Here is a 26,093-nt window from a genome sequence, read left to right as displayed (position 1 = left end):
GTATTTATTTGCTTGCCGTTACACAGTTTGATGTTTTATGACATAATGAAAAGCCAAAAATAGACCTGCAAAGTAATATAACTTCGCTAAATGAAGCTAAATGAAGCGAGTGTCAAAACACGGCTGAGGTTGGCCAGCGACGTTTTACTTAGTCAAGCTCTGAGCTGCTACTGACTGACTGCCACTGACTGCCCTGCGGCAATCCTGTCTTTCGTTGATGCGTACTATGTCCACAGGGTTGCCATAGATCGCATTAGATATTATTTCATAGCTAAAAGGAAATTACCACCGATATACTGACAATATCATTACATTATATGAAAAATGTAATTTGACTATGATAGGTTACTGTTTTGTTTATAACTTCTAACTGTGGCGAACTTTTAAATAAAACTTTCTGAGAAGATAGTCAGGATATGTATGATGCCATATATAAAATATCCCAGAAAATTTTATTTCCGATTTAAAAGTCAAACGCTCCCCTTAAGACAAAGACAACTGCGAAGGTGGAGAGAGAGGAGCCGAAGGTTGAAAAGTCTCAGGAAACAGATCCTTAAGAAAAAGCCAGAGTCTGATAATCAGAGGAAGAAGAAGACGAAAGAAGTTTCTCTTCATACAAAGGCTGTGACGAAAGAGGATGTTCTTCCGCAGCTGGCGGGTCTTGAGTGAGTGGTGAAAGTAGTTCGATTCGCCCGATCGTGGCGGGAACTCCCGCGAACGAAGAAGACGTCAACTAAAGTAATTTATAGTAAACATAAAAAATGTGGAACGCTTCACGATTAGCGTGTCATCCTTGCGCAGGAGCCATGCTAATCTTCTCTGTATCGTTCAATTTTAGTATATGTACTGCCGAAGCAAGTACTGGCTAAATTAAGAAGGACATCAGATGTTGAAGAGGGTAGTTGTGCGACATGATGAACAACTGGAGCGGCGTCAACACAAGACTTGAAGCTATACGGGCGAAATTAGCGAGCGTCATGGCGTGACGCGAGAGGCTTATTGGCAAGTACTAGAAGAGAGTTACAGCGTGGCGCGCGCGGCGTCATGGCTAGGCGCGCGTGAAGCGTGAGAAGCGCCCGTGAAGCGCAAGACGCGCTCTGGCGCGAGACAAGAGAAAAGGCCAACACCTCAACTCGGGAAGACGAATATGAAGCCACTAAACACTCTCTCTAGACGACAGACGCTCTGTATCGTTCCCAAGCAGGAGACGAAGGTGAAAGTCTGTACCTCTTAACAGGCAGATTCGACTCTTGAAAGGTTCATGAGAGCATCCAGCTGTTGTTGCAAACCCAACAAAATCTTACGCGTTGGAGAAGCCACTCTCTCGGGAGAAGGGATGAACCTGAGAGAAGGAAAAGGGCGAGAGACGTATACTTCCTTCCACAGGGAAGAAGCTCTAGCCCTTGCCTTAGCGCGACAGGGGGTCGAGTAGAGTGATCATTCAAAAACACTTTATTCTCTTCTGCAGAGGAATATCCACGCAACTTTCGGGAAGAGTACAAACGTCTAGAGGAAGAGGACGTGAAGCGTCCTCTCCTCTAAGCTTCTCTTAAGAGGGCGAGAGTCAACCGAGCTCCAACCCGTGGCGGGGAGGGCGTGTCGGAGGACGAAGCAATCCTTCAGGATGCGTGCCTGAGCACGATCCCTGGCAGCCTGGGTAGCGTCATCAGGACCTGCCGAAGGACGCCAGATCGGTGGGAAGCCCCGTAACCCTCATGCGGCTTTCGACATGCCCCCCCTGGTCCTGGGAGTTCGACAGAGGTCCAGGCCTAGAGGCATTATAGGGCCGATCTGACGCCCCCTCCACAACACTAGGGGCACTAGCACTAACACTATGCGTTTGAATTGCATTCACTTTAGTTTCAAGAGCACGCATTGACTCCACCACACGAGCCAGGGAATTACCTTCTGCAGCAACAAACTACAGGGTTAGTAATAAATTACTACAGGGTTACTAGTAGGAGAAAACCCTGACTGTCCAACTAAGGATGCACTCTAGGAGGAAGATTTCCTCAGCCTATCACGCTCCAATTTAAGCATATAGGCTTCATATTTCTTCCACTCACTCTCAGACAATCCCACACATTCATTACCGATTATCATAGAGCATTGAACACCCTTACATAGCATACATAAAGAGTGAGGAACTATCAAAGTCTTCGATAGCCTCACCTTACATTCACCCAAGCTACATACTCGATAGCTAGAGGTAAGACATCTTAATTATAAGAAAAGTCAAAAGCAAAATCAAAAACGGTCCACAAAGAGCGTATGCCAAGTCACAGATCCAGTCGAATACCAAAAAACAACCAAAATACTTAAGTGACAACAAATTTCGAAATCCAAAAGGCGGAGGAACTGACAACAGGTGTTGACAGTCCGGCGACAGAGAAAATCTGAATAGAAAATGGGAATGGTTCCTGATACCCGCCTCCCAGCGGCGGGAATGGGTACTAACCACCTGACCGGCCACTGCGTGTGCTATTTAATTTGAAATTCTGTCGGACCTTCGGAGAATACAGCTATATATATCTGGCAGGTAAGTCTCATGAACAAAACAAATTTTAAATAATTTCCAGTAATAAAACACAGTACACATACAATAAAATAATTTAAACTTGAAAATTCTCTTGTTTACATGACATTTGGCTATAGCTTGCACTGTATGTATGTATGCATTTCCAGCATTCAGTCCTCTGCCATTAAAAATACTGTAACAGTACTTTGTAATGTACCTATACAGTAATATAAGCTTATTAATATAAAAAATATTGTTGCAATACATAACATTCAAATTCCAGTGTTCTGTCACATGGTGGCATTAGTTCTTGTCAGCAAATTCATACGTACTTGCCTGCATGTTATTTGCAGTGTCTTATCTGCATTAAATTAGTTTCAAGTGCTAGTGCTACTAAGCATAATTCAACTGGAAAATATGGTGGCTATAACAAAACCCCATGAAAAGGGTGAAAAGGTCATAGTTCGTTCTCTTAGTTTGAGTTGCACTAAAGCACTGGCAGTTATTCGCCATACGGCACAGATTTTAACCCGCTTCAAGGATAATGGTTCAAGGATGAAGAATATCATCATTAACAAAAAAAGAGGAAAGATCTATCAAGAAATGGAACAGCTTTTTTCTCTTTGGACTGAATGGCAAACTTGTCCACATATCCCCATAACCGAGCTGCTGATTCAGGAAATAGCACTGTCTTTGTCTGAAGATCTCAAGAAGTTTTCCAATGAGAAAGGCTCACATTTCAAGGGAAGTATAGGATGGTCTATGTGGTTCAAGCAACAACACAATCTTCGCAATGGCAGGATCCAAGGCAAAAGTGTGTCAGCCCACGAATCAGCAGACTCTAAATTTCCTGACACATTAGTGAAGCTTGTAGAGGAGACATTGTTTCTTAACTATTTCACGTGGATGAAACCGGTGTTTACTGAAAGAAAATGTCAGACCACTCATTCATAGCTGCTAAGAAGGAGGCTATGCCAAGCTTCAAGGGTGCATAAGACAGTTTGACCTTTTGTTGGGAGGCAGTTATGAAGGTGACTCTAAGCTAAAGACACTGCTGTTGTATTATGCAGAGAATCCTTGAGCATTGAAGAACATCCCCATAGCCTCTCTTCCAGTGATTATATGTCGAACCTCAAGGCTTGGGTGACAGCCATTATTTCTGAGAATGGGTTCTTTGACCACTGTGCACCAGCAGTGGAGAATTATTCTAAAGAAAAGGGCATATCTTTCAAGATCCTCATCTTGGACATAGCTCCTGGCCACCACCAAAACATCGTTGACTTTCAACAAAATGCAACTATTGCCTACCTGCCTCCCTACACCAACTCTATTTTGTAACCAAAGGACCAGTGGATCACTGCCATCTTCAAGCGATACTAATTCTGGGAAACACTTAGGCAGTCTGTAGATGCAATTATTATGAATGATGAATTAACATTCCATGACTTTTGGAAGGGTTACAATATCTACAATGCATGCCTGAATATAAATGCTGCTTGGAAGGAAGTTTTGTCCAAGGGTATGAATGTGAAAGCCAAAAAACAACCTTGGTCAAATACCCCTCTAAAAAATTACCTAGACACTCTACAACCCTATAAGCAACCCCATAACATCACTAATACTGTAAATGCACAAAAAGTTCTTCAAAAGTTGAACACTTTTTGTCTTTTTAAGACAGTAAATTTTGTAAATGCAAGTTTTTAAAAATGTAAAAAAATTATATATATTATAATATGTCTTATGATATGTATGTTTTCTGTAAATTAATGAGTTTTTGTAATTTTTGTAATTTTCTCTTGTATTTGTCATATGTTGTGTGTTGAGATATCAGGCCTCAGATCTCAATGGGTTGGTTGGCTGTGTGATAAGATAAGAAACATCTTCCTGTAGGCTTTTGTGTTCACAGCTGAATGTTTGTTCAAATGGGTGACCACAGGAAATCCTTTATGCAAGAGGCTAAAAGCACTTAAGTTATCAGTTAAAGGGAGAAGAGGTGACAGGTATAGATAATATTTGTTGACCAGGGCGAGGATATTGCTGGTTCGTCTGTGTTTGTACAAGTGTTCATACAGGACTATATTTTTTATGGTGTTGGAACAAGAATGTTACATACTATGACAATGTTTTTTTAATGGTTTTATAGTGCGTACATATTATATTATTAAAGATATATTATTTTGTATTTTTAAAATTTGTTTTTATGTGATTTAGCACATTCTATATTTTTATGGCTGATGACTGAATTCTGGAACAAAGTATTTACAAAAAAAAAAAAAAAAACCCATATTAATAAGAGAATACTTTACAAATATTTAAGCTTTTAAATTATTTATACCATAGATTTCATTACTGAATATTATTTTAATATTAATAAGAGAATATCTTTAAAATATTTAAGGTTTTAAATTATTTATACCATATATTTCATTACTGAATATTATTTTTAAAATTTTAACATTTGTTTTCATGCAATCTGACTCGAGTTGTTTTTTGTTTTTTATCATGTTCTAACATTTGTTGCTGACCGACGTAAAGATGCATAAACTGATGTAAGTTGATTTTTATTTTTACTTTTAATTTTTTACAAAAATCTCTGGTATCAAAAATGCCTTAAGTCATAACGACGTGTCTGGAGCTATTACTGTATATCATGTACTTATCATTTGTTTATCTTTATTCTTTTATTTTTTATATTTCACCATATTTCTTTCTTATACTATTATCTTTTTACACATCATGATTACTAAATGGAAACTTTGTCGTGATTCATTTAAATGTGTTCTGCTGAACTATAAGAAAAATCCAAAAAGAAACTGAGTTTAACAAGTTGTGGGACAATCCTTAAATAAGGTATGTAACATTAATTAATTTGAATATGAGGGAAAATCAATGAACAGGTATTCATCATTTCTCTCTATAAATCAAAAGACTTACATGAAAAAAGAAACATAAGATAAAGCAATATTGTAAAACACAAAATTGTGAACAGGTCAGAAATAGGGTTTTTAATTAATGTAATAAAACCCAATATATAATTCTACTAAAAACACCAAACAAACCACTCAAGTATTTCCTAGCAATACACATACATACACCTTTCTAATATTTCACTGTGCATGCATATAAAATTCAAGAACTTACTTCTTTTCTCTTTTAATCCCCGATGATGCATGAGGAAGCAGAAAAAAGTAAACTTTGTTTTTTGGCTTGGGAGTATTCTTCTTTACCACAATGTCAAGTACCCATGGTGGAACCGATTCGTTTAAAAGAACTCCTTCAGTATCCCCACCAGCATCACCACACAGCAATCTATATAATGTGCGGCCCTGAATTTCACTGAAAAAAAAATTAAATTAAATGGTATAATCAACAAAGATTCTGAGGAACAAAAGTAAAACAGAGACCACACATATTCAATAATGGCCTAACACAAGTTGTATAATTCAAATAAATACTGCTATATTTGTGACCGCAATCCCTGGTACCTGAAAGTGCTAGTGGTTGTGCTGAAAAAGGTCATCCTTGACCCCCTTGAATATTAAATTTAATCTAAAAACTATAGCTAAACATTGCAATATACATATTTAAAAGAAAACATCGAAATATTTTTTGGATTAAAAATCATCATTATTTCTACTGCACTTTACTAACGATGAACTGAATGTAGAAAAAACAAAGCATCCAGACCTTAGTGCTTATTTAATCATTTTTTCTTTAACTGTGTTTTGATACTGTATGAAATAAAGTAAAGCTTTCTATGATTCTGTATATCCTTCATGATTATTTATAAACGTATAAAAGTTCGTTTCCTAAAGTACCATTATGTTAAAAAAATATGCAAGACTATAAAGTATAATACTGAAAATGTATTACCTAAGGTAAAAACATAAACTTGTTTCCCTAGTGAGAATGGAATGGCAGCAAAGAAACTTTTCAGGTATGTCCTATTTATACAACTACACAGACCACCTCATGGTCAGTAGGCCACCTTCCCTGAAAATAATTTTTAAAGTAATTTGTATTTTTCATAGGTATAAAAACCAGTCTTTTGACATAGGAATGTCCCTCTGTGCAAGCTGGAACTAGTCACTGACACCTGGTATCAAGGTAGGTAAATGGTGATTAAGGGAAGTGTGTGGGGGAATACCCCTAACTCACCTGCCCCCACCAAGCACTTTTTCCTTCAGCATCAGGGCAGCGACTGGGGTGACTGAGGTGAGCAATATGAAATTGGTGTCTGGTATTATAATAATAAAAACTACCTTAAAAACTATGTTGTTCCTGCAGAAATACAGTACATACCTATTGCCTTTTATGTATGAGAACACTCATAAGGTTCATGGTTTTCTGTCAACTGGAAGTTGCAAACCCACCCAAAAATGTCATTACCCCAGTCATGATAGCAAGCAAGGGGAGTGATGACTCCTTAATCTCCTACAGTAATTGGTGTCACATATGGATGTCAGAGAATTAAGGCACCCAGCAAGAGTGAGGGCATCTAGAGCCCCACTCAAATGAGGAGAGGTTCCCAGTACCAAGCACTATCCCCATAATTGTCAAACAAGTCAGATGGCAGCTATATCTGGCTAATACAAAATTAAAGGTTCAGAGTACAGGTCTACCTCTGCATCCTCCCCTGTGTTAAAGGGACAGGCAGGTGGGCATACATATTAAAAAAGGGCTTTAAGACTTTATGCTCAATTGTGTATCATACCAGTAATGCAGCCCAATCTAGGAGGCACTCACCTTAGCTGCAGCTCTGCACAGGAGAAGGAAGGAAGAAAGGAGAGACCAGTCATTCTACAACCACAACCAGCCCAGACTTAAACTATGCCAAGTACTCAAGTGAAATACTTTTCAGTCTCAGCAGAGCTTGGCAGCTACACAAAACCTGTTGAGCAGCTACCACAGGTCCCAAGGAGCAAGTGGCTAGGGACCTGTGGGCAACATCCCCTAGGAAGAATGAGGTGAAGGTGGTCTGATGTTTCCAGACCTCCATCCTCATTACCTGAAAAACCAAAACATCCTCTGAAAGGCAAGGGACAGTCCCATGCCCCTGACTCTATGAGGTCTCACATACACTAAACGACTTGTCCTCTCTTGACAAGTCATAAGCTTGCCTGACTACTTTATGTAGCCAGAAAAAAGGGTGTTCCTAGACACTACCATCTCATGCTTTTCAGTACTATAAGAAACTTGCTGATAGTCTGGTCTACAATGGCAGTTCCTTTCGAAATAGTGCTTTATGGCTTGTACCAAGCACAGAAGCATCTCGTCCAAGTCACCACAAAGTCTCGGAGAGGATTGAGAAAATCTCATATTTTTCGTCAGGAACTGACAATTTATGAGTTTTCACCATTAACTTAGAAATGAATGACGAGAGAGATTCAACTCTCCAAGTGCTAGATGAGATAAACCATGTAACACCCCAATACAGTAATACCTCAAACTTGCGCGATTTGAGTTGCACGAATTCACAGACACACAAATTTTTTATTGGAACCTAACTAATGGTCATACACAAGTTTTTCACAGACACGCAAACATTTCTGTACACTGAGAAACCCAGCAAAAGTGTTTGTTTAATTTTTTATGTAATTTATAAGTTTTCAAGCCCCCTCTCTCTCTCTCTCTCTCTCTCTCTCTCTCTCTCTCTCTCTCTCTCTCTCTCTCTCTCTCTCTCTCAGTTATGGTGCATGTAAACAGGTATGTTTATTTGTATGATAAATAAACTTTTTAAGTAATACTAATTTTCAAATATTAATAAGATTAATAAAATTAAATAATAATAATAATAATAATAATAATAATAATAATAATAATAATAATAATAATAATAATAATAATAATAATAAAACTATAATACAAAATTTATATTATTTTGAACAAACAAATTCTTCCCTCATCTTTTGTACGAAGGTGGAAGGCAAAAGCTGTCACACATGTCATTTAACATGACAAGAATGAGAGTGTTGCTAATCAGTGGTCAAATTTTTCTTGTAATTCTCTCTCTCTCTCTCTCTCTCTCTCTCTCTCTCTCTCTCTCTCTCTCTCTCTGTGTCCGTAATAATTCATAAAAAAATTCACTCTCTTAAGTAAGGACAACTGTTATCTTTCTCTCTCTCGTTCGAAGTTAGCCAGCCTACATATTACAGCACTGTTTCTCTGTATGTCTTTAACTGTACAGTAGATAATTTTGAATTGATCTAATTTTACCTGTACCGTTTACAAACTGTAAATGCGTAGTTCTAAAACATAGAGACATAGAGCATTTCAGAACAGAGAGAACGTGACAGGATAAAAAAAGTTTGTAAAAACGGGGTTGAGAAGACTTCTAAAAATAGATTGGTGGAATGGGGGAGAGAGTCACACTCTATATTCTTAAGTCAACCAATTATTTCTTTTTTTAAGAGTAATGTATTAAGCTAACTCTCTCTCTCTCTCTGTAATACTGTAATTCATAAATAATATAACTTGACATTTCAAGTAAGGACAATCTCTCTCTCTCTCTCTCTCTCTCTCTCTCTCTCTCTCTCTCTCTCTCTCTCTCTCTCTCTCTCGTGTTATTCTCTCAGTCTCCGTAATAACAGATAAATAATTTCACTCTCTTAAGTAAGGACAACCCTTGAACCAGGCGATTCTTTACCGTTCATGTTGGTTCTCTCTCTCTCTCTCTCTCTCTCTCTCTCTCTCTCTCTCTCTCTCTCTCTCTCTCTCTCTCTCTCTCTCTCTCTCTCATAGTTAGCGCTCACACATTTTTACAACTTATTAATTCTCTGTATATCTTTACCTGTACAGTAGATAGTTTAAATTGATGTAATTTGACCTGTATCGTCTACGAAGTTTAAATGCACTAGTGTTGCAAATACGTTCTAAAACATTGAGGCATAATAACTAAGAGTTGTATTAGTCAAAATATAAAACACTGTTTGTTCATAAAAAAGCATTTCAGAACAAAGAGAAGGAGATGCAGAATAAAAAAGTTGCTAAAAAGAGGTTGAGATGATTCTAAAAATAGATCGGTTGGAAGGGGAGAGAGAGAGAGAAATTCTCTTACAACTCTCAATTTTTATGTAAACCATTTATTTCTCTTTTTTAAGGGCAATGTATTAAGCTAACTTTTAAATGAAATTACAGTAACTTTAATTCCATTTAAAAGTTAACTTAATAATTTGGGAGCACGATTAGCGTCATATTTAGTGTTTAAACTTTAGAAATAAGCATTTATTAGCATTTTCAGAGACCATGCCAAACTTACGCAAAAATTCACCCTGCGCGAGGGGTTCTGGAACCTAACCTTGTGTAAGTTCGAAGTATGACTGTACACTGTCGAAGTTAAGGGGCGCGTTGACCACCGAATTTTGATTAATTATCGAATTTTAGTTACTAAGAGTTTTCAACTGCTTTATGTTTAAATATACATATCCTGAAGCATTAATGCTAAAAAATATTTTTTTATATTGGTTTATTGACAATTTTGTTCATCGCTTGTATGGCACTATGAACCATGAATTGGAAAAAAAAACTGTAAAAGTGTCTGATTTGGTGGATGGAGTTACACACTGTTTTGGATGTTTTATGTATAAATAAACGAATCTTGAAGATAAATTGCTCAAAAAAAATGTTCAGATTGGTTCAAAGACAATTTTGTTCATCGATTGCACAATGAATGACAAACTGTAAAAACTTGTAAAAATGTCTGTATGACTCTAAGAGGTGGATGGAGCTATGCACTGTTTTGGACTGTTGTATGTGTAAATAAACATATCTTGAAGATAAATGCTCAAAGAAATATTTAGATTGGTTCCTGGACAATTTTGTTCATGACTCTAAGAGGTGGATGGAGCTATGCACTGTTTGGACTGTTGTAAATTTGAAGATAAATGCTCAAAGAAATATTTAGATTGGTTCCTGGACAATTTTGTTCATCGCTTGTACGGCACTGTGAACGACAAATTGTAAAAAAAGGCAAGTAAAAGTGTCAACAAAATTTATTAAAAAATAATTGTCAACCACTAAAATATCCCATTCTCTCTAATGATATAGGGATAACTTGCTCAAGATCTCTTGATCATCTCAGAATTCTCTTAAAAGTCCAAATTTTTTTTACTTTGCTGTCTTCCCAAAACTTACTTTTTTCAAAGCTAAATGCTTATTTCTCCAAGAAGACTGAACCAAATTCAATGAAACTTTTACAGAGTTAAGTATAACTATATATCTTTATTTTGTTGTCGGGAAAATCGCTTTTCATTGCAACTTTTAATTTCGCATATTAATTTTGAAAAGTGACGTTATGATTTTTTTCAACTGCAAAATAAATGAACTTGAGAGGTCGAATTTCTAAATTTACCCACAAGAGAATTTTCAATTTTAGTTGTAGAATAAGTGGTAAAAATTTGAAGCAAATCCCTTCAATCATATGGCTGAAACAGTCATTTACTTTATAATGGGGCCTTAAGCAAAAGACTTATGAGCGAGCTCCTTCAAATGGCACTTCTGGTCCTTGATCCACAGTGAAAGTAGTCCCCCAAAATTCCCTAAGATGGGATCATGTGTGCATGTGATCTGCTTCACAGACAATGAAGCAAATCTTTCCAGCTTTGATGATGGTGGCCTACTTGGCTGAATGCACAGTCATTTACTTTATAATTTTGGGCCTTATGGCCAAAATGGCCATTTTCAGTGCATCCCTCCTTTGCTTTTTGGTTTTAACAAACCAGAAAACACATTGGATGAGCGATACAAAGCCGGGGATTTTGAATTTCAATTATTTTTCAGATATGAATTTTTATTTTTTTAATGAAATTTTCCCACAAAAATCAGAAACTCAAAATATTAAAAATCCCCGGCTTTTAATTAATCCACCATGTTTCCTCATATTATATATGAAATTTCATTTACATTGGTCCAATTTGGGAGAGATACATTTTGGGTGAAAAACAGTTTGAGAAACAAAAAAAAGGACTCAAAGACATCCATTTTTAATTTTTATTTTAGCAAAATTATTATAAATAAGAATATTAATTCAATTTATGCACTTCTGGTCCTTGATCCACAGTGAAAGTAGTCCCCAAAATCCCCATAAGATGGGATCATGTGTGCATGTCAAGTCTTGATCTTTTTTTTCCTCCGACAAAAATGAGTGACGAACAAATCTTTCCAGTCTTTGATGATGGATGGCCTCTCTCTCTCTTGGTCAGAACTCTATACAGCTGAATGCAAGAATTCCAAGACATACATTTTTGTTTACTCCTTGTCCTTCTTAATAACTTGAAAATGCCCATCCTTACTTAGAAAAAAAAATGGATTTTCCTTTTTTTATGGGTTAAAACTTTTACACTAGAAATACTTTTAAAGGACACATTCTTGAAATTTGAGAGAATTTTTTTTTCAGCAAATCGAATTTTTAAAGATTATTGGGTTTTTTTTGCGGCCGATCCCACATTGAATACAAACGCTTCATGGCTAGCAAGGCATGACATGCTAATAAGAATGCATTTGACTGCTGACTGAGCAGAGCATGGACAGGAAATGCTCTTCCCTATGGAATGTGTGATCACATGATCGCACCAGCATTGTGCAGCAGAGTGATCACAGAATTGCATGATCAACCACAGGCAGACTGCATAACCAGTCACTGAAGATTTTGAATAGATTTTTGTTAGGGAAATGAAAGACTGCATCATCAAACATATGGCAGTTGATATCTGTACTATACAAAATACTAATACTAAATTACTGTCTCTTCAATTACACTGGTACCTTTAGCCGCCCTATGAGAGCTGATGGTCAGCTCAGTGGTCTGGTTAAACTATTTTAATAATAATAATAACTCAACTTAGCCAACAGTTTGGTTGCTGGCCTCTTGAAAGTTAACAAAATCCTTATAATTCACTTTTCAGGTTCAGCGATGTTGGTTAGCAAAAGGCTAATCACTAATCCGGCATCATTGGGACCTGGAGGGTGCCAGATTAGCCATTTTACCGGATTAGCCATTTCTTAGGCTAGAATACACGAAACCCAGTAGCTAAGCACTTCATTTTAGAATTAAAATATCCCATAAATCAGTACAAGTTGGTTAATAAAGAAAAGAAAATGATCAAATACAGGTAGTGCTCGAGTTACGATAATTCGACTTACGATATTTCGAGTTTACGATGGGGTTAGCAATTAATACCGATACGAAAATATTTAGGAAATATTTTTAGATTTCACGCAGGCGCAGGCAGCAAGAGACCAACTTACAATAGACCATCTTCTTTTCCTCCATCTCTTTATTCCATCTGCTAGTTAAAAAAGTAAAAGAGAATGATAAAAGTATTGTTAATAACGTTATACTCTTGCGTAAATGCGTACAGCGATAAACAAACAAACGGGGAACTGTTGTTTTGCTAATAATCGTATCGGACAACAACTGTTTTTCTTGTATTTCAACCATCGTACGGTAATAAACAATTACTGTAGTTATGTTACAAATGACGTTAAGTACTGTACAATAGGACTGATATATTTTTTACACTATACGCTTTGGAGAAAAGATCGGCAGGGAAATATAATGCTACAGTAACTTTAAGCTGCAAGTTGTAGCTGAAGCTGAGAAAACAATGTGCAAGCCGCTAATGACTATAAATTATCGTGCATCAGCAACATGGATGAAACTCGACCGTAAATAAAACTGGAGAGAACGAATTTTAATCAAAACTACTGGGCATGAAAGAATACAAATTACTACTGTTTTCACGTCGATAAAAGATAAATATGTAAAGCTCGTATTATGATGAAATCAAGAGAAAACAGCGAACGGAATCTTGATATTTTTTTTACACAAAACAAACATGCCCCCACAACGGCTAGCCGTGATTCCCGCGAACGTCATATACTGACGAAAAAAAATAGCCAAATTAATTTCACAACGAGATGTATTAAGTTATATTCTGACTTAAAAACACTTCGTATAACAAAAAATATCCTTGTCCCAAATAAATAAAGTATCCATATTCATTTGCGCTAACTAGAAGCAAGAAAAGCGCTTTGAACTTAGTTAAATGCGGTGAAATAAACACTGCGATATCGATTCCCAAAACAAAACATTGATCGCAATTTATAATACAAAAGCAATATGAGAATATACGCAATTGGAAACAATGTAGTAAAGCATAACCTTTTAAAAGATCCATGAAAAACATGCACATTTGTTTTGTTGATGTTTGTATAGTACTGTTAATATGTGAATAGAGTTCAGTTTAAGGTAGGCTAGGCTACCAGGTTGTTGATGCAGCACACTGCACCACCAAATCGAAGTGGCCGGCGAGCGAGTTAGCACAGCGACCCGGGAAATTTGAAAATTAGTGCGGAAACATTAGAAATTACTCTAGCCGAAATTTGTGCCGGATTTCTGATTGTTCCGGACTACTGATTGCCGGATTAGTGATGGTCAACCTGTATTCATATTGGAAAAAGGATAGTGTGTGGAATGCAGAAAATCTTTTATTTAAATATTCAATCAGAAATCCATGGAATCCTTCGTGGTCTGGATTTGGGTTCTTCTACTTCAAACCACGAAGGATTCCATGGATTTCTGATTGAATACTTCAACAAAAGATTTCCCGCATTCCACTCACTATCCTTTTTCCAATATGAATATTGGCCAGTTGCTGACAACATTGCTGAGCCTGAAAAGCAAATTGTTAGGAAAATAGAGAAGATCCTGTATAAGATAAGTTTGCATAATACAGCCATCCTTTTATTATTATTATTATTATTAATTATTATTATTATATTATTATTAATAATTATTATTATTACTATTATCATTATTATTATTATTATATTATTATTTATTATTATTATGCCTGCATATATTGCTAAAATTATTACAAGCTTGCTGGAAACTCCTATAAATTATCATTATTGGTACATACCTAAATTAAACAAGAATTATCATAAAAGTTAATGTTACTAATAAAAAAAAATAATTATCCTTTCTTCCAGTAACTACCAAATTCATATAAGAGGTTAACAGATACCCATAAGTGTCAAGTTTGGTTGAAATTGATCCAGTGGTTATGTTTTATTTACCTCTTAAGCATCACCAACAGCATATCTCGGTCGCCCAGATCTCATATCATACCGCCTTCAGCAGAGTAACAATTCTCCCTCTTTCAAAGCTAATGCCACACTGAACAAGCTCCGATATACATTTTACTCTTGTAGAAATTGTAGGAAGATCATTTGGCAACACTATGAGCTAAATTAGGGGTAAATGGCAACTTTTTTTTGTATCAGAAAGACAATCTGACAGACGAAATCTAGCTCTCGCCTCCCACTACCCTTCATGCGTTCAATGGTAAATAATCAATTTCTTTTTGTTTTGATCCCATTTATCCCCCACAATGATGACGACAACAAGACTCAGAGTAACAGCTCAGAAACCTCTAACATATAAACTGAATAAGATTCATCAGATTCTGAAGAAAACCCAGATTTAGATTCGAGCATCATATTGCCAAGTGACTGGACAGTAACTGATAAGAAGAAGAGTCCCTTTACTTATTGTTCACCCAAAGGTGTGAAATTTATTTCAGGATAAGAGAAATCAAGTGGAATTTTTTTTACAAGTTTTTCGATGCCAAAGTCATGGAGCACTCTGTAACAGTAACTAACAGATTTTCCACCCAGTTTCAACATGAATATACAGAAAATTTGCCTACAATATCAAGTGCACTAAATTGGTATGACACAAATGTAAATGAAATTAAACCATTCATTGCTCTACTAGCTCAATGTTTCAGGGAATGCATACAAAAGAATCATCTTTCCCTTGTATGTTTCTTGACTGTAATCTTCAAGATATAAAAATGCAAAATAAATTCTTTTATCCTTTCTTATTCTACAGTAGCTAATATCCTAATATATTTATAAAAAAAACAGTAATAATGTAAGAAAATAACACATAAAAATGCATAAAAATTAACAGACCATATGGCCATTGTGCAAACTAGAAAATGTGATATGGGAGTGGTGATATCTCCCATAAGTGACACTTAACAGGTTACAGTAAAAAATTTTTACAAAAAAATGCTACTCAATCTACTATTCTTATCCTTTTTATTGAGAGAGAGAGAGAGAGAGAGAGAGAGAGAGAGAGAGAGAGAGAGAGAGAGAGAGAGAGAGAGAGAGAGAGAGTGTGTGAGTGTGTGTGTGTGTGTGTGTGTGTGTGTGTGTGTGTGTGTGTGTGTGTGTGAGTGAAAATGTCTTAAATGGATGAAAACAACAAATTGGTCACTGTGATTGTGAGTTATGTATAAGGATATCCATCAAGACAGTTGTGGATTATAACCTACATTTTTTAATAGATGATAGTGTGCATTGTTTACTTTATCAACTGCCAATGTCAGATGCTGCTCCTGTGAAATTCTCTCCAAGTTCATAACTTTCAAAGCATGGAAAAAATACTAAATTTTCAATGTTGCTTGAATCTAAATTTCATTTTCTTCTTTTTTACCTTTCTAACATCCAAAATAATTCCTTATAATACTGCATGATTTAACTAAATACACCGTAAATGTATTAAAATGGGAAATATAGAAAATGGGAATTCATCAGGAAGAAAGAAATAAGTAGGAATATTTTAGGAGTACGAACAAATATTCTTATGATTGTAAGAAAAATACATGGTAGGCAATCATGAGAATACTCGGGATAATCAGGGAAGGGGTTATGTTCTTTGCAAAAATTCTTACTAGCAGAAGAGGCATCACAGAAAAATTTGAATGTAACATCAACAAAAACTATGCACTACATATTAAAGACCTACCTACGAACAAATCTAGATATGAACAGCCGTTCGGAATGTAACTAGTTCATAATTAGGTTAGTGTCTATACTGCAATTTCACATTTTCTCACCTACATTATTCTACACTTTCAACTTACTCTGTAGTACACAGAACTATTTTGGAATGCCAAGACTTTTTTTATATACACTGAACTACAGACATGGGTATTATATAAATTCGGGCCTGACTGTACAGGTGAGTACTTTATGCTTCAGTGTCACACTGTATACAGAAATACAGGGTGGAAAAAGCTAATCTCCAAGTTAACAAAAACTCGAGATTAAACCAATTACACCAAACTAACAAAGACCATACAGTACCTTATTATAACAGGTGTATGAGGAGGAATGCTAAAATATTCGTTGCCTGGTCGCGGAGTATGGCCATTGTGATTTGCAACACCCCCTTCTCCTTCATCACCACTCTCACTTTCTTCTGCGAGATAGGTTCTTGGCCAGTGTTCAAATAAGGCTTTCAGTAGCAGTTCTCCATAGTTTACTAAAATGAGAAAATAAGAGAAATGTAATTTTGACACTCGCATGAATGAAAAATCTGTGGCTCAAAGTAACAATTCCCACATATTTCCTTGATACAAATTACTTCCTAAAACTTTGCATAAATAAGTATTTTTAATTAATCCTAATGATAACATGAAGATTACAATCTCCTTATTCCAACTGTGGGTAGCTGAATTCCCTCCCAGCTAATTCTTGAATCGTATCTAAACTCAATTTCCACCAACATTCAAGAACATAACAAAATATGACTCAGTACAGTAGTATGTTTAAACTATTTCATAATGATGATGGTGTGTGATGAAGCTAGTCTTCTTGAAAGAAGACAGTCTCACTCACAGTTTCTGATGCAAATAATGATTTATAAGATTAAAACTTTATAAAATTGCAACCCTCTCAATTTCACACGTGTAATACAGTAGCAAGGAGGAAGGCTTTGGCATTCACCTTTTACATGGGCTACATCAATAACTGTATAGTTATACCAAATACTGAAGTCTGGTTCAACTATATTAGAGCAACAGAGCCATAAATTAGGAGCACTTTTCCTTACCTCTAAATGCAGACTGACCTTATGGGGCTAACCAATACTTGAAAAGAGGGATTCGGGAAAAATCCTGGAAATCTGGATTTTTTCTATAACTACATACGGCATACAGCAACATGAATACAAAGTATTTTACAAAAATCTGTAATTACTTTCTGGTTACGGGGTTTCTTACAAACTCCTACAAACTGAAGTGTATGATTGTTTTGGTTTAATACAATATACTTTTGTTAGAATTACAATAAATTTTGTTGAAAAGTACCATCAATATTCACTGACAGAACCTTTTCTCCACTGATACTAGATAGCCATGCAAGTCAGTAGAGCAACCTCAGTAGCCTTGAGACCTTGATCCAATTAATTAATATTGAGGGAGTAGGCAACAGATTTTTTTTCATGGTAGGGGCAAACAAATGAAGAGAGAGAATGGAATTTTTGGGCTAAAATTGAGTATATGATGTCATTTAATCCCAAATTAAATATAGCTATCACAGTAAACACATATTTAGCCCAAACCTAGCCATCTGCTTTAAAGGTATTCATCATCATCATGAAATAAGTTCTCATCCTATCTTCTATCTTGTACACTTTTTGCCTAAATTTTGACTTGGTTTAGGTCTTGATCTATGCCTTTTAAAATTTATTTTCTAGGACTTCCTATTTATCTTCATCCTAATATTTACATATCATCAATTTCTGACTTAATGCTCTTCCCTTCATTGCCTAAAATAACAGCACATAAAAGTTTGTTCAAGCCTTCATGTCCATGTGCCTAACACACCTTCATGAAATTTTATGTTAAGTCATAGTAAGTTATCCTAATAGAAGGACCAGTGATGCTCATGCATTTCTCAAATATACCTTTAAGTAACTAAATTACTGTAATAATCATTACTTTTCTGATCAACGCCATCTTGTGTAGGAAAATCTGCATCCTTAGCTGAAACCCATGCGGACAGACAATCCACTTCATCTCTTTTCTCTGCTAAATGAATGGTCAACATCTGAAAAATATATACATAATTTTTTCTTTACAAAAATCACATATTGTCTTGAGTGTCTCATAGTTAGGTACTATGCATATGTTACACAAATGGAAATAAAAAGAGTAAAGTAATCTTTCTTAACCTTAACCACATAAATAGGCCTACAGACCTATAAAACGGGGTTTGAACCCGAAGGGAAATGAAAACCCTATTTTTAGTCTGGGAGCCGCGAGAGCCTCATGCAGTTACGTCTGCCTTAGGCAGCGCCCCGGCTAAATCCCTCATCAGAGAACTTATAGCACAGGGTTGGCACGTATTCATTCCGGTTAACGGAAGCTTGTCACTATTGTGATAGGATATCAGGTCTCGGGGTCTGCACTTTGACCCCTATCCACCGCATTGATGAATCAATTCATGGCTAAACATCTCCACTGGTTACACCTTTCCATTTGCGCTTCCGTGGCTAGTTCGAATGAATCGGGTCAAAACGTGACTACGCATCTACTGCGCATGCGCATGTTGCCAACCCAATGTAGGAATAGCCGCGCCTCCCTAGAAGGTTATACTCCCTGCAAATGAAGGGGTGGGCATAACCCAATATACTTAATACTAACTGGGAGGGTCTGAGGCTCTCGCGGCTCCCAGGCATAACCCAATATACTTAATACTAACTGGGAGGGTCTGAGGCTCTCATGGCTCCCAGACTAAAAATAGGGTTTTCATTTCCCTTTGGGTTCAAACCCCGTTTTTTAGTCAAAGGGAGCCGCGAGAGCCTCATGCAGATGTACCAGAGAACATTTTAAAGAGGCTTTTGTATATTTATAAAGCCGTCAAACATCATTTGACAGGGAGGATGGACTTTTAGGCACTATCCCTAACCAAAAAAGCTTTTTCGCTTCCCTTGGGTTCAAACCGAAATCTAAAATCCTTTCCCTTTCCGGCTGTAACAGCCCACCCTTTAAGCTGTCTCCGAAGAGACTGTGTATTGGTGAAGAGCAAAAGAAATAGACTATAAGAGGAAAAAATAACCTACCGGTTTTTAAAACTCTCACTCACTTCAAAGGAAGAGTTCCTCTTGCCAGCCAATTCACCTTCCGGGCGTCCTTATCTCTTGCCTACGACTTTGCCGAGGGATATGCACGCAGTCTGGACACCTCGTATTTGTTTAACATAGTATTTGACAAACACTCCATGCCCAGACCATCCCGTGTACTTGGATACGTCCTCCATACTAAAGTTACCGAAAAAGGCAAGTGAGGCTGCGTACTTACGGAGGTCATGTGACTTTGGGTCTGATCCTGGGCATAGATCTACACGTGATATGGTTGGTGCAATCAAGGTACTTTTTCACTGTGGCCACTGGACACAGCTTCGGATTAAGAGGGCAAAGAAGGGATAACTATGGGTTTCCGTCTATGAAACGGATTCTCATTTTTAGCTAAAAATTCTCCGAATGAAAAGGTTACTTTATTCTTTCCGAAAGAACAAAACTGATCTCCTCTTTTTAGCGCATGGATCTCTGCTGATCTGGCTCCCATTGCCAGGCCCACTAAAAACAATGTTTTTTCTAACAAAAATTTCATATTATTGTCTGAATGTCTGTTCAGAGCAGCCAGGACTGTATCTAGATCCCATGATAATTCACATGGTTGTTCACTCGGCCTGCGGAGAGCCATTGATTTCATCATCATTTCAAACACTTCTGAATGCACCTCTACTCCGAATCCGTACCTTAAAGGAACAGCAAGGGCCGCCTTGTGATTTTTAATAGTGGAGGGAGCCAACTTTTTTATGTCAAATAAAAACACAAAGAACTCCTCCACGAAGTTATTATCAATGGTAGTTGGTTTACGGTCCCTAACAAATGAGACAAATTTGTTCCACACTGACTGATACTGTTTGGCGGATTTCCCTTAATATTAGTGATTAAGAATTCCCTGACTTCAGGTGACCATTCCATGAAGCACAGGGATCTGAGAAAGTCCACACATGAAGGCTTTTCGTCAGAAAGGAGGAGGCGTGACAGTTATCCCTTGAACCTGCTGGGAAAGAATAGGAAGATGTAGTGGCTTGTGATGAAAAGTCAGCTTCTGTAGGGTTGGAAACCAAGGGCTGTTTGGCCACATTGGAGCAATCACTACTCCTCCCTTGAACTCCTTGAGGAGTTGTACTACTTTCATTAATAAATTCGTTGGGGAAACAGATAAATGTTCCCCAGCAGGTTCCAGTCCAGCGAAAGCGCATCTCTGGCCACTGCTCGAAGGTCGTGATAGGGGGTGACAAAATTCGGTAATTTGTGATTGTCGCGTGTTGCGAACAGATCTACCTGAAGATATGGGTGATCTTGGAGGATCCCGCTGAATGACCCGCTGTCCAATTCCCACTCCCCTTCCTGGACTTTGAATCTGGAGAGGGAGTCCGCTAGGACATTCTGAGCTCCTGCAAGGTGGGATGCTGACAGAGTCCATTTCTTCACCTGAGCTAATCTCATGATCCCCAGCACTATATGATTCAATGGCTTTGACCTTGATCCCTCACGCTTCAAACATTGTACCACCGGCTTGTTGTCTATGAACAACTGAATGTGAGATCCCCTCTTGGGTTTCAGTCCCTTGAGTGACAGGAGCACTGCCATCATTTCTTTGATATTGATATGGCAAGATTTGAGGGCTCCCGACCACTTCCCGGACACTTTGTTTTCATCTGAATGTCACCCCCCATCCGTCCTTCGCCGAAGCATCCGTATGAATGGTCACTGAGACTGGTTTCGGGACTAGCCAGACTGAAGATTTCAGGGCCTGATTCCATGCCCACGGTTTGAGCATTGTCTTGCACCTCCTTTTCATCAGGACCTTGTGGTCTCTGAATGATTTGTTTGCCATTAAAATGAGAACCCGGTTCAAATCCTTCAAAGTCGTTTTCAAGACTGGACCTACTATTGATGCAAATAGGAGTTTGCCCTGCAGCACTTATAGGTTCCTTCTGGAAAAACTCTTGGCTTTTCTGAACCTCTTTACCTGATCTACTATTGACCTCCTGGAGGTCTCTAGTAGGGCTAGTTTTCCGCTTTCTAGACACCATTGCAGGCCTAGCCATCTGAACTTCTTTTCTGGCTTCAGTTGATTAGGAACCTGAAGTCCTGCAAGGTCTGAACCACTATTCGGGACGCTTCTAGACACTCTTCTATCGATTCCCCCCAGATCAGCCAATCCTCCAGATACGCCATGACATTCACCCCCTGTAGTCTTAGTTGTTCTAAGATCACTTTGGTCAATTTCGTGAACACTCTGGGGGCTACATTGAGGCTTGGCATCACTTTGAATCTGTACGACTGGCGACCTAGACGGAATCCTAGATACTGGCGAAAATGAGGTTGGATTGGAATGTGCCAATATGCGTCTTTCAAGTCGATAGAAGAGGTGTAGCTGTCCTTTGGCAAGGTATGTCTTATCTGATCTATCGTCAGCATTTTGAATTTGGGACAGTTTATTGCTTTGTTGAGGACAAAGAGGTCCAGAATGACTCTCCTTTCCTGAGAGTCCCTCTTTAAAAGCCTCCCCTGGAACCTCATAAAGTGGCATTTCTCTACTGTGTCCTTTATTAGCATTTTGTTCACAAATAGGATCGACTCTTTTGTGCTGTGCTGATGAAAGTATTTGTTGCGGACGGGGCCCTTCCAATCCCAGCGCAGACCTTTTGATACCACTTGATAGGCCCAGGGGGACACTTTCCAGGCTTCCTGGAACCTCTTCAGTCTGCCCCCAACCTGAAATGTATCATTGGTTGAATTGACCTCTACCACCACCTCGTCTTCCCCTGTTACCTTTCTTCCCTCGAAAGGATCTGCCTCTTCCAAGACCGCCTCGAGCCTCATGGAACTGCCTAAATTGGGATTGTTGAGATGGCAGTGCACTGCTGCCCTTCAAGGATGGCTGAGAGTGCGGCATAGGGAATTGTTTCTGGGAAGAGGGACCTTGTCCTGGGTCTTGCACAGGAAGAGCTGGTGCTTTAAAAGCCTTTTTATATTGTTGCTGCTTCCTGCGTTTTACCCCCCTTGGGTCTGCTTCCGGGTCATATCCTCGTAACTCCTCAAATTTGATACCTCGGTGGGTAGCAATATTATTCAGCTTGGTTACTAGGTCCCTAGGGAAGAGGTCACTACACATAAGGGAGGCAAAGAGGAGCTCCTTTACTGGCACAGACTTCTGGTCAGCGAATTTTAGGGCTTGACGTCTAAGTTGTAATTTGGACGCCGCCCAAGCCTCCAGAAGGTGAATGAAGATTGGGCCCATGTTCCGAATTTGTAACCTTGGGAGCACTGAATCTCTTTGCTGGTCACAGCGGTATGCCTGAGATTCCATTAATGTCAAGGTTGTAATGCAGGACATTGATAGTTTCCTCGCCTCAACTCCTGAACACACAGGGTGTCGGCAAGGTAAGGAGTGTCCGCAAAAAAGCATGAATGGGCATGGTTTGCTAGAAATTTGCCTTTCTTCATCACCTCTGTGAAGCCTGCTAATGGTTTTGTTAGATCGTCCATGGGATCTGGCAGAACTGTTCCAAAGTCCTGGAGTTCCTTTAAAGAGAACTTCGTCCCATGGGCAGCTGACTCTACCCAGTTCTTTTCCCAAGATTTAAAGTTTATTGGTGATAGATGGGAACTTCTCACCAACTGGTACTTTCCAGGCGGGAAGGTTCCTAGCAAGAACCTGGGTGCCCAGAGCACTACCTCCCAGGTCCTGGCAGATATTAGAAAGGAAGCCCTTCGCCTGATCCTGGGTAAAAATCATGGTTTCCTCCGGTACCAAAGCCAGAGTCTTAGGTGTTTGGCAAGTTGTAGTTCTATCAACTTGTCCAGCTTTGATTCCATTGCAGACATCCTAGCTCCTTGTGCCGCAAACTTTCTCTTAGTAGAGGCAGTTGTGTGGACTGAAACATTATCCTCATCGACATCCATAGGAGTCGATTTACTAGGGATGCTGCCAGGAATCAGTTGATCTATTGGGGGTCGAGGCTCAGCATCAGATAGATCCCCCTCATCATCCAGATTTTCAGATTCTCCCAAATCGATTTCATCCCCTGGTATGAAGGGGGGCACCACAGTGGATGCATTAGGATCCACCACGACATCATCAGGTGAGTTCTCATAACCCCTGATCGACTGAATTCTGGCCGTGGGGAAGAGAAAATCTCTTACACCTTTGTCTGGCAAATAGCCAAGAGGACCTTTTGGGCCGATTTTAGAGAATCCTCTTACCCATGATCTTAAATGTTGTATATTAATATTTGCCACCGAGCCAGAAACAGTGTGATTGCCCGTATGAGCCCATGACGCCCACTCAGTACATATGTCACACCCTTCCGGACTCCAGTATGGATGGTCTGTACCCTGTACGCTGCAGGGAGCAAACCCCCGACAAAACTTATGCTGAGTCTTCATGGAGTCTATCCGTTTCTTACAGGCGGCATTAGCGCACTTATTTGGCAAAGCCTATAAAAGAAAATAATACTATGAAACACCCCTAAAATGTTTAAGGAACTATGTTATATAAGCCATTACATCATGAAAATAAAACGAGCATATAGTTTTTATATTCTCGAATGAGGTGACATTCATTCTACCATCTAATTTTATATTCTCGAATGAGGTGACATTCATTCTACTATCTCGAATGGCTGGATTCATGCCCAGTCGACATCCGTGTTCGAGGCTCGTCTCCAATGGGCGCTAGGCACAGGGGGAAAAAAGGGGGGTTACTCACTGGGGGAGAGCTACAACTGAAGGGCGATCTATGATCACGAACAAGGAAGTCGAATAGTATTGGGATTATGTCAGTTCTATGACTGAGCAACAGGTAAATCCATGCCATTCGAGTCGAGGGTATCATACACCAAGAATGTGGGCTACCATGTAGGCATAGCCTAGACTGGGGGATCTATGTATATCCAATACAGGGCATCGATCGCCCCAGACGAATAACGTTGGCAAGAATCGATACTCACGACTTCATTGGTGCATGGCAACAACCTTACAGCTAATAGAAAGACATAGCTTTGAGTTCATAACTCATTTCTATATTACACTATTCGCCATAAAAGAGCTACTATTTCGAATCAATTCGACATAAAAAAGTTACTATTTCGAATCAATTCATCATGAGAAAAGCTACTATTTCGAAATAATTCGACTTGACGTATCTGGTAACTTGACTGGGAGCCAGTGTATCATATGCGATTTTCGTTATGAAACGATTCTGATTCGAATGGCTTCGACAGAGCTTCGATGGAACCTTCTAGAATGTTCCAGAAGCCCGCATCACTTTTCCACACTGACAATGGGACATAAATCGGAGGTTTTACACGAAAAACTCTATCAAAATGTCCAAAACATAGTCAAGTCACACAAACAACACTAAAAAGAATTACCTCAAGTACCGAAAGCGGCTACCATCCGCTTCGGCAAACCCAAAAGTAGCAAAGATCAGCCTAACTTTAGCGCTAGCACTAGCGTTCGGGCTATCGATAATTTCATAACAAGCAGGTTTATATAAACTTTCCAAGCATGTTTAACAGTTCACGCTAGGGTTTTTTGACATACTGAATCTAAAAATCCTACCCTAACCTATGCTCTTCGCTTTAATTAAGGCAGAATCCTAGCCTAAATACGGGTAGCGGTATGACGCTCCCGAGCCATCATTTAGGACACTAAAAAATATATGAAAATATTAGTTAAGCAGGACTAAATTTTGTGATTGCGGTAGAGCAGGTACTTATCTTATTCCCCGTTGACTGAGATGAAGACTCCATGCTAAATAAAGTTGATAATCCTTCAAATTACGCCAGAAAAGATTTTACCACACACACCAAAAAGCGCGGCTAGAAAAACATTGGGTTGGCAACATGCGCATGCACAGTAGATGTGTAGTCGCGTTTTGACCCGATTCATTCGAACTAGCCACGGAAGCGCAAATGGAAAGGTGTAACCAGTTGAGATGTTTAGCCATGAATTGATTCATCAATGCGGCAGATAGGGGGTCAAAGTGCAGACCCCCCGAGACCTGATATCCTATCAAAATAGTGACAAGCTTCCGTTAACCGGAATGAATACGTGCCAACCCTGTGCCTAAGGCAGACATAACTGCATGAGGCTCTCGCGGCTCCCTTTGACTAAAAATGCAGTTAAGAAAATGCACCTATGCTTAGCCTCTACAAGAGTACCAAAAAAGTCCCTAGCCTAACCTGACTATTTATTTAACCTCCCCTATAAAGACAAACATTCAGCCAAAATAGGGATAAATCTATAGTGTAAAAAAATTTTAATATAACATGAAATAGATGCATGTCAATATATTACTCGCAATTGCACAAAAATATTTCTCTAGGAATGAAATTGTCACTAGGAGACTGATTAATAAACAACTGAGTGCTTATATGATATTTAATATTCCTTTCCCAGTTTTCAGACCCTGTCTTATAAGGGATTAACCAAAGCCAGCCACTAAAGCATCCTCTTTTATTATTAGATATGTTGTCATCTTAGATGGACAAAGGCAGACTCCCTTCAGTTGATTTTCAAGCCCCACAACTGACATACTGTACAAGTAAACCAAGTCTTCTCAAAGTTTTGCTACTGACTTTGTCATGAACAGGCAGTTGCCCAGGATACACTGTAGTCATATGCCAATGTGAC

At 38.4% G+C, this 26,093-nt stretch overlaps 1 protein-coding gene and 1 non-coding gene across 2 annotated transcripts in view; both read right to left on the bottom strand.

The window, feature by feature from the left end:
* The window catches only part of LOC136838851 (WD repeat-containing protein 48), a 98,484-nt gene that overhangs the window by 17,396 nt on the left and 54,995 nt on the right, over window positions 1–26,093 (bottom strand). The window contains exons 9-11 of the mRNA XM_067104499.1: window positions 18,313–18,421; window positions 16,676–16,853; window positions 5,660–5,854 (exon numbers count right to left, since the gene is read on the bottom strand). Coding sequence (XP_066960600.1) covers window positions 5,660–5,854; window positions 16,676–16,853; window positions 18,313–18,421 — 482 coding nt within the window. The remainder of the gene's footprint in view (window positions 1–5,659; window positions 5,855–16,675; window positions 16,854–18,312; window positions 18,422–26,093) is intronic.
* LOC136839083 (U6 spliceosomal RNA) lies at window positions 758–862 on the bottom strand. Its single transcript, XR_010853201.1, has one exon. It is a non-coding gene; the product is annotated as a U6 spliceosomal RNA (small nuclear RNA).

This window comes from Macrobrachium rosenbergii, chromosome 5 (assembly GCF_040412425.1).
Source record: "Macrobrachium rosenbergii isolate ZJJX-2024 chromosome 5, ASM4041242v1, whole genome shotgun sequence".
NCBI classification, from domain to species: Eukaryota; Metazoa; Arthropoda; class Malacostraca; order Decapoda; family Palaemonidae; genus Macrobrachium; species Macrobrachium rosenbergii.
This window is presented reverse-complemented; position numbering and strand designations above follow the sequence as displayed.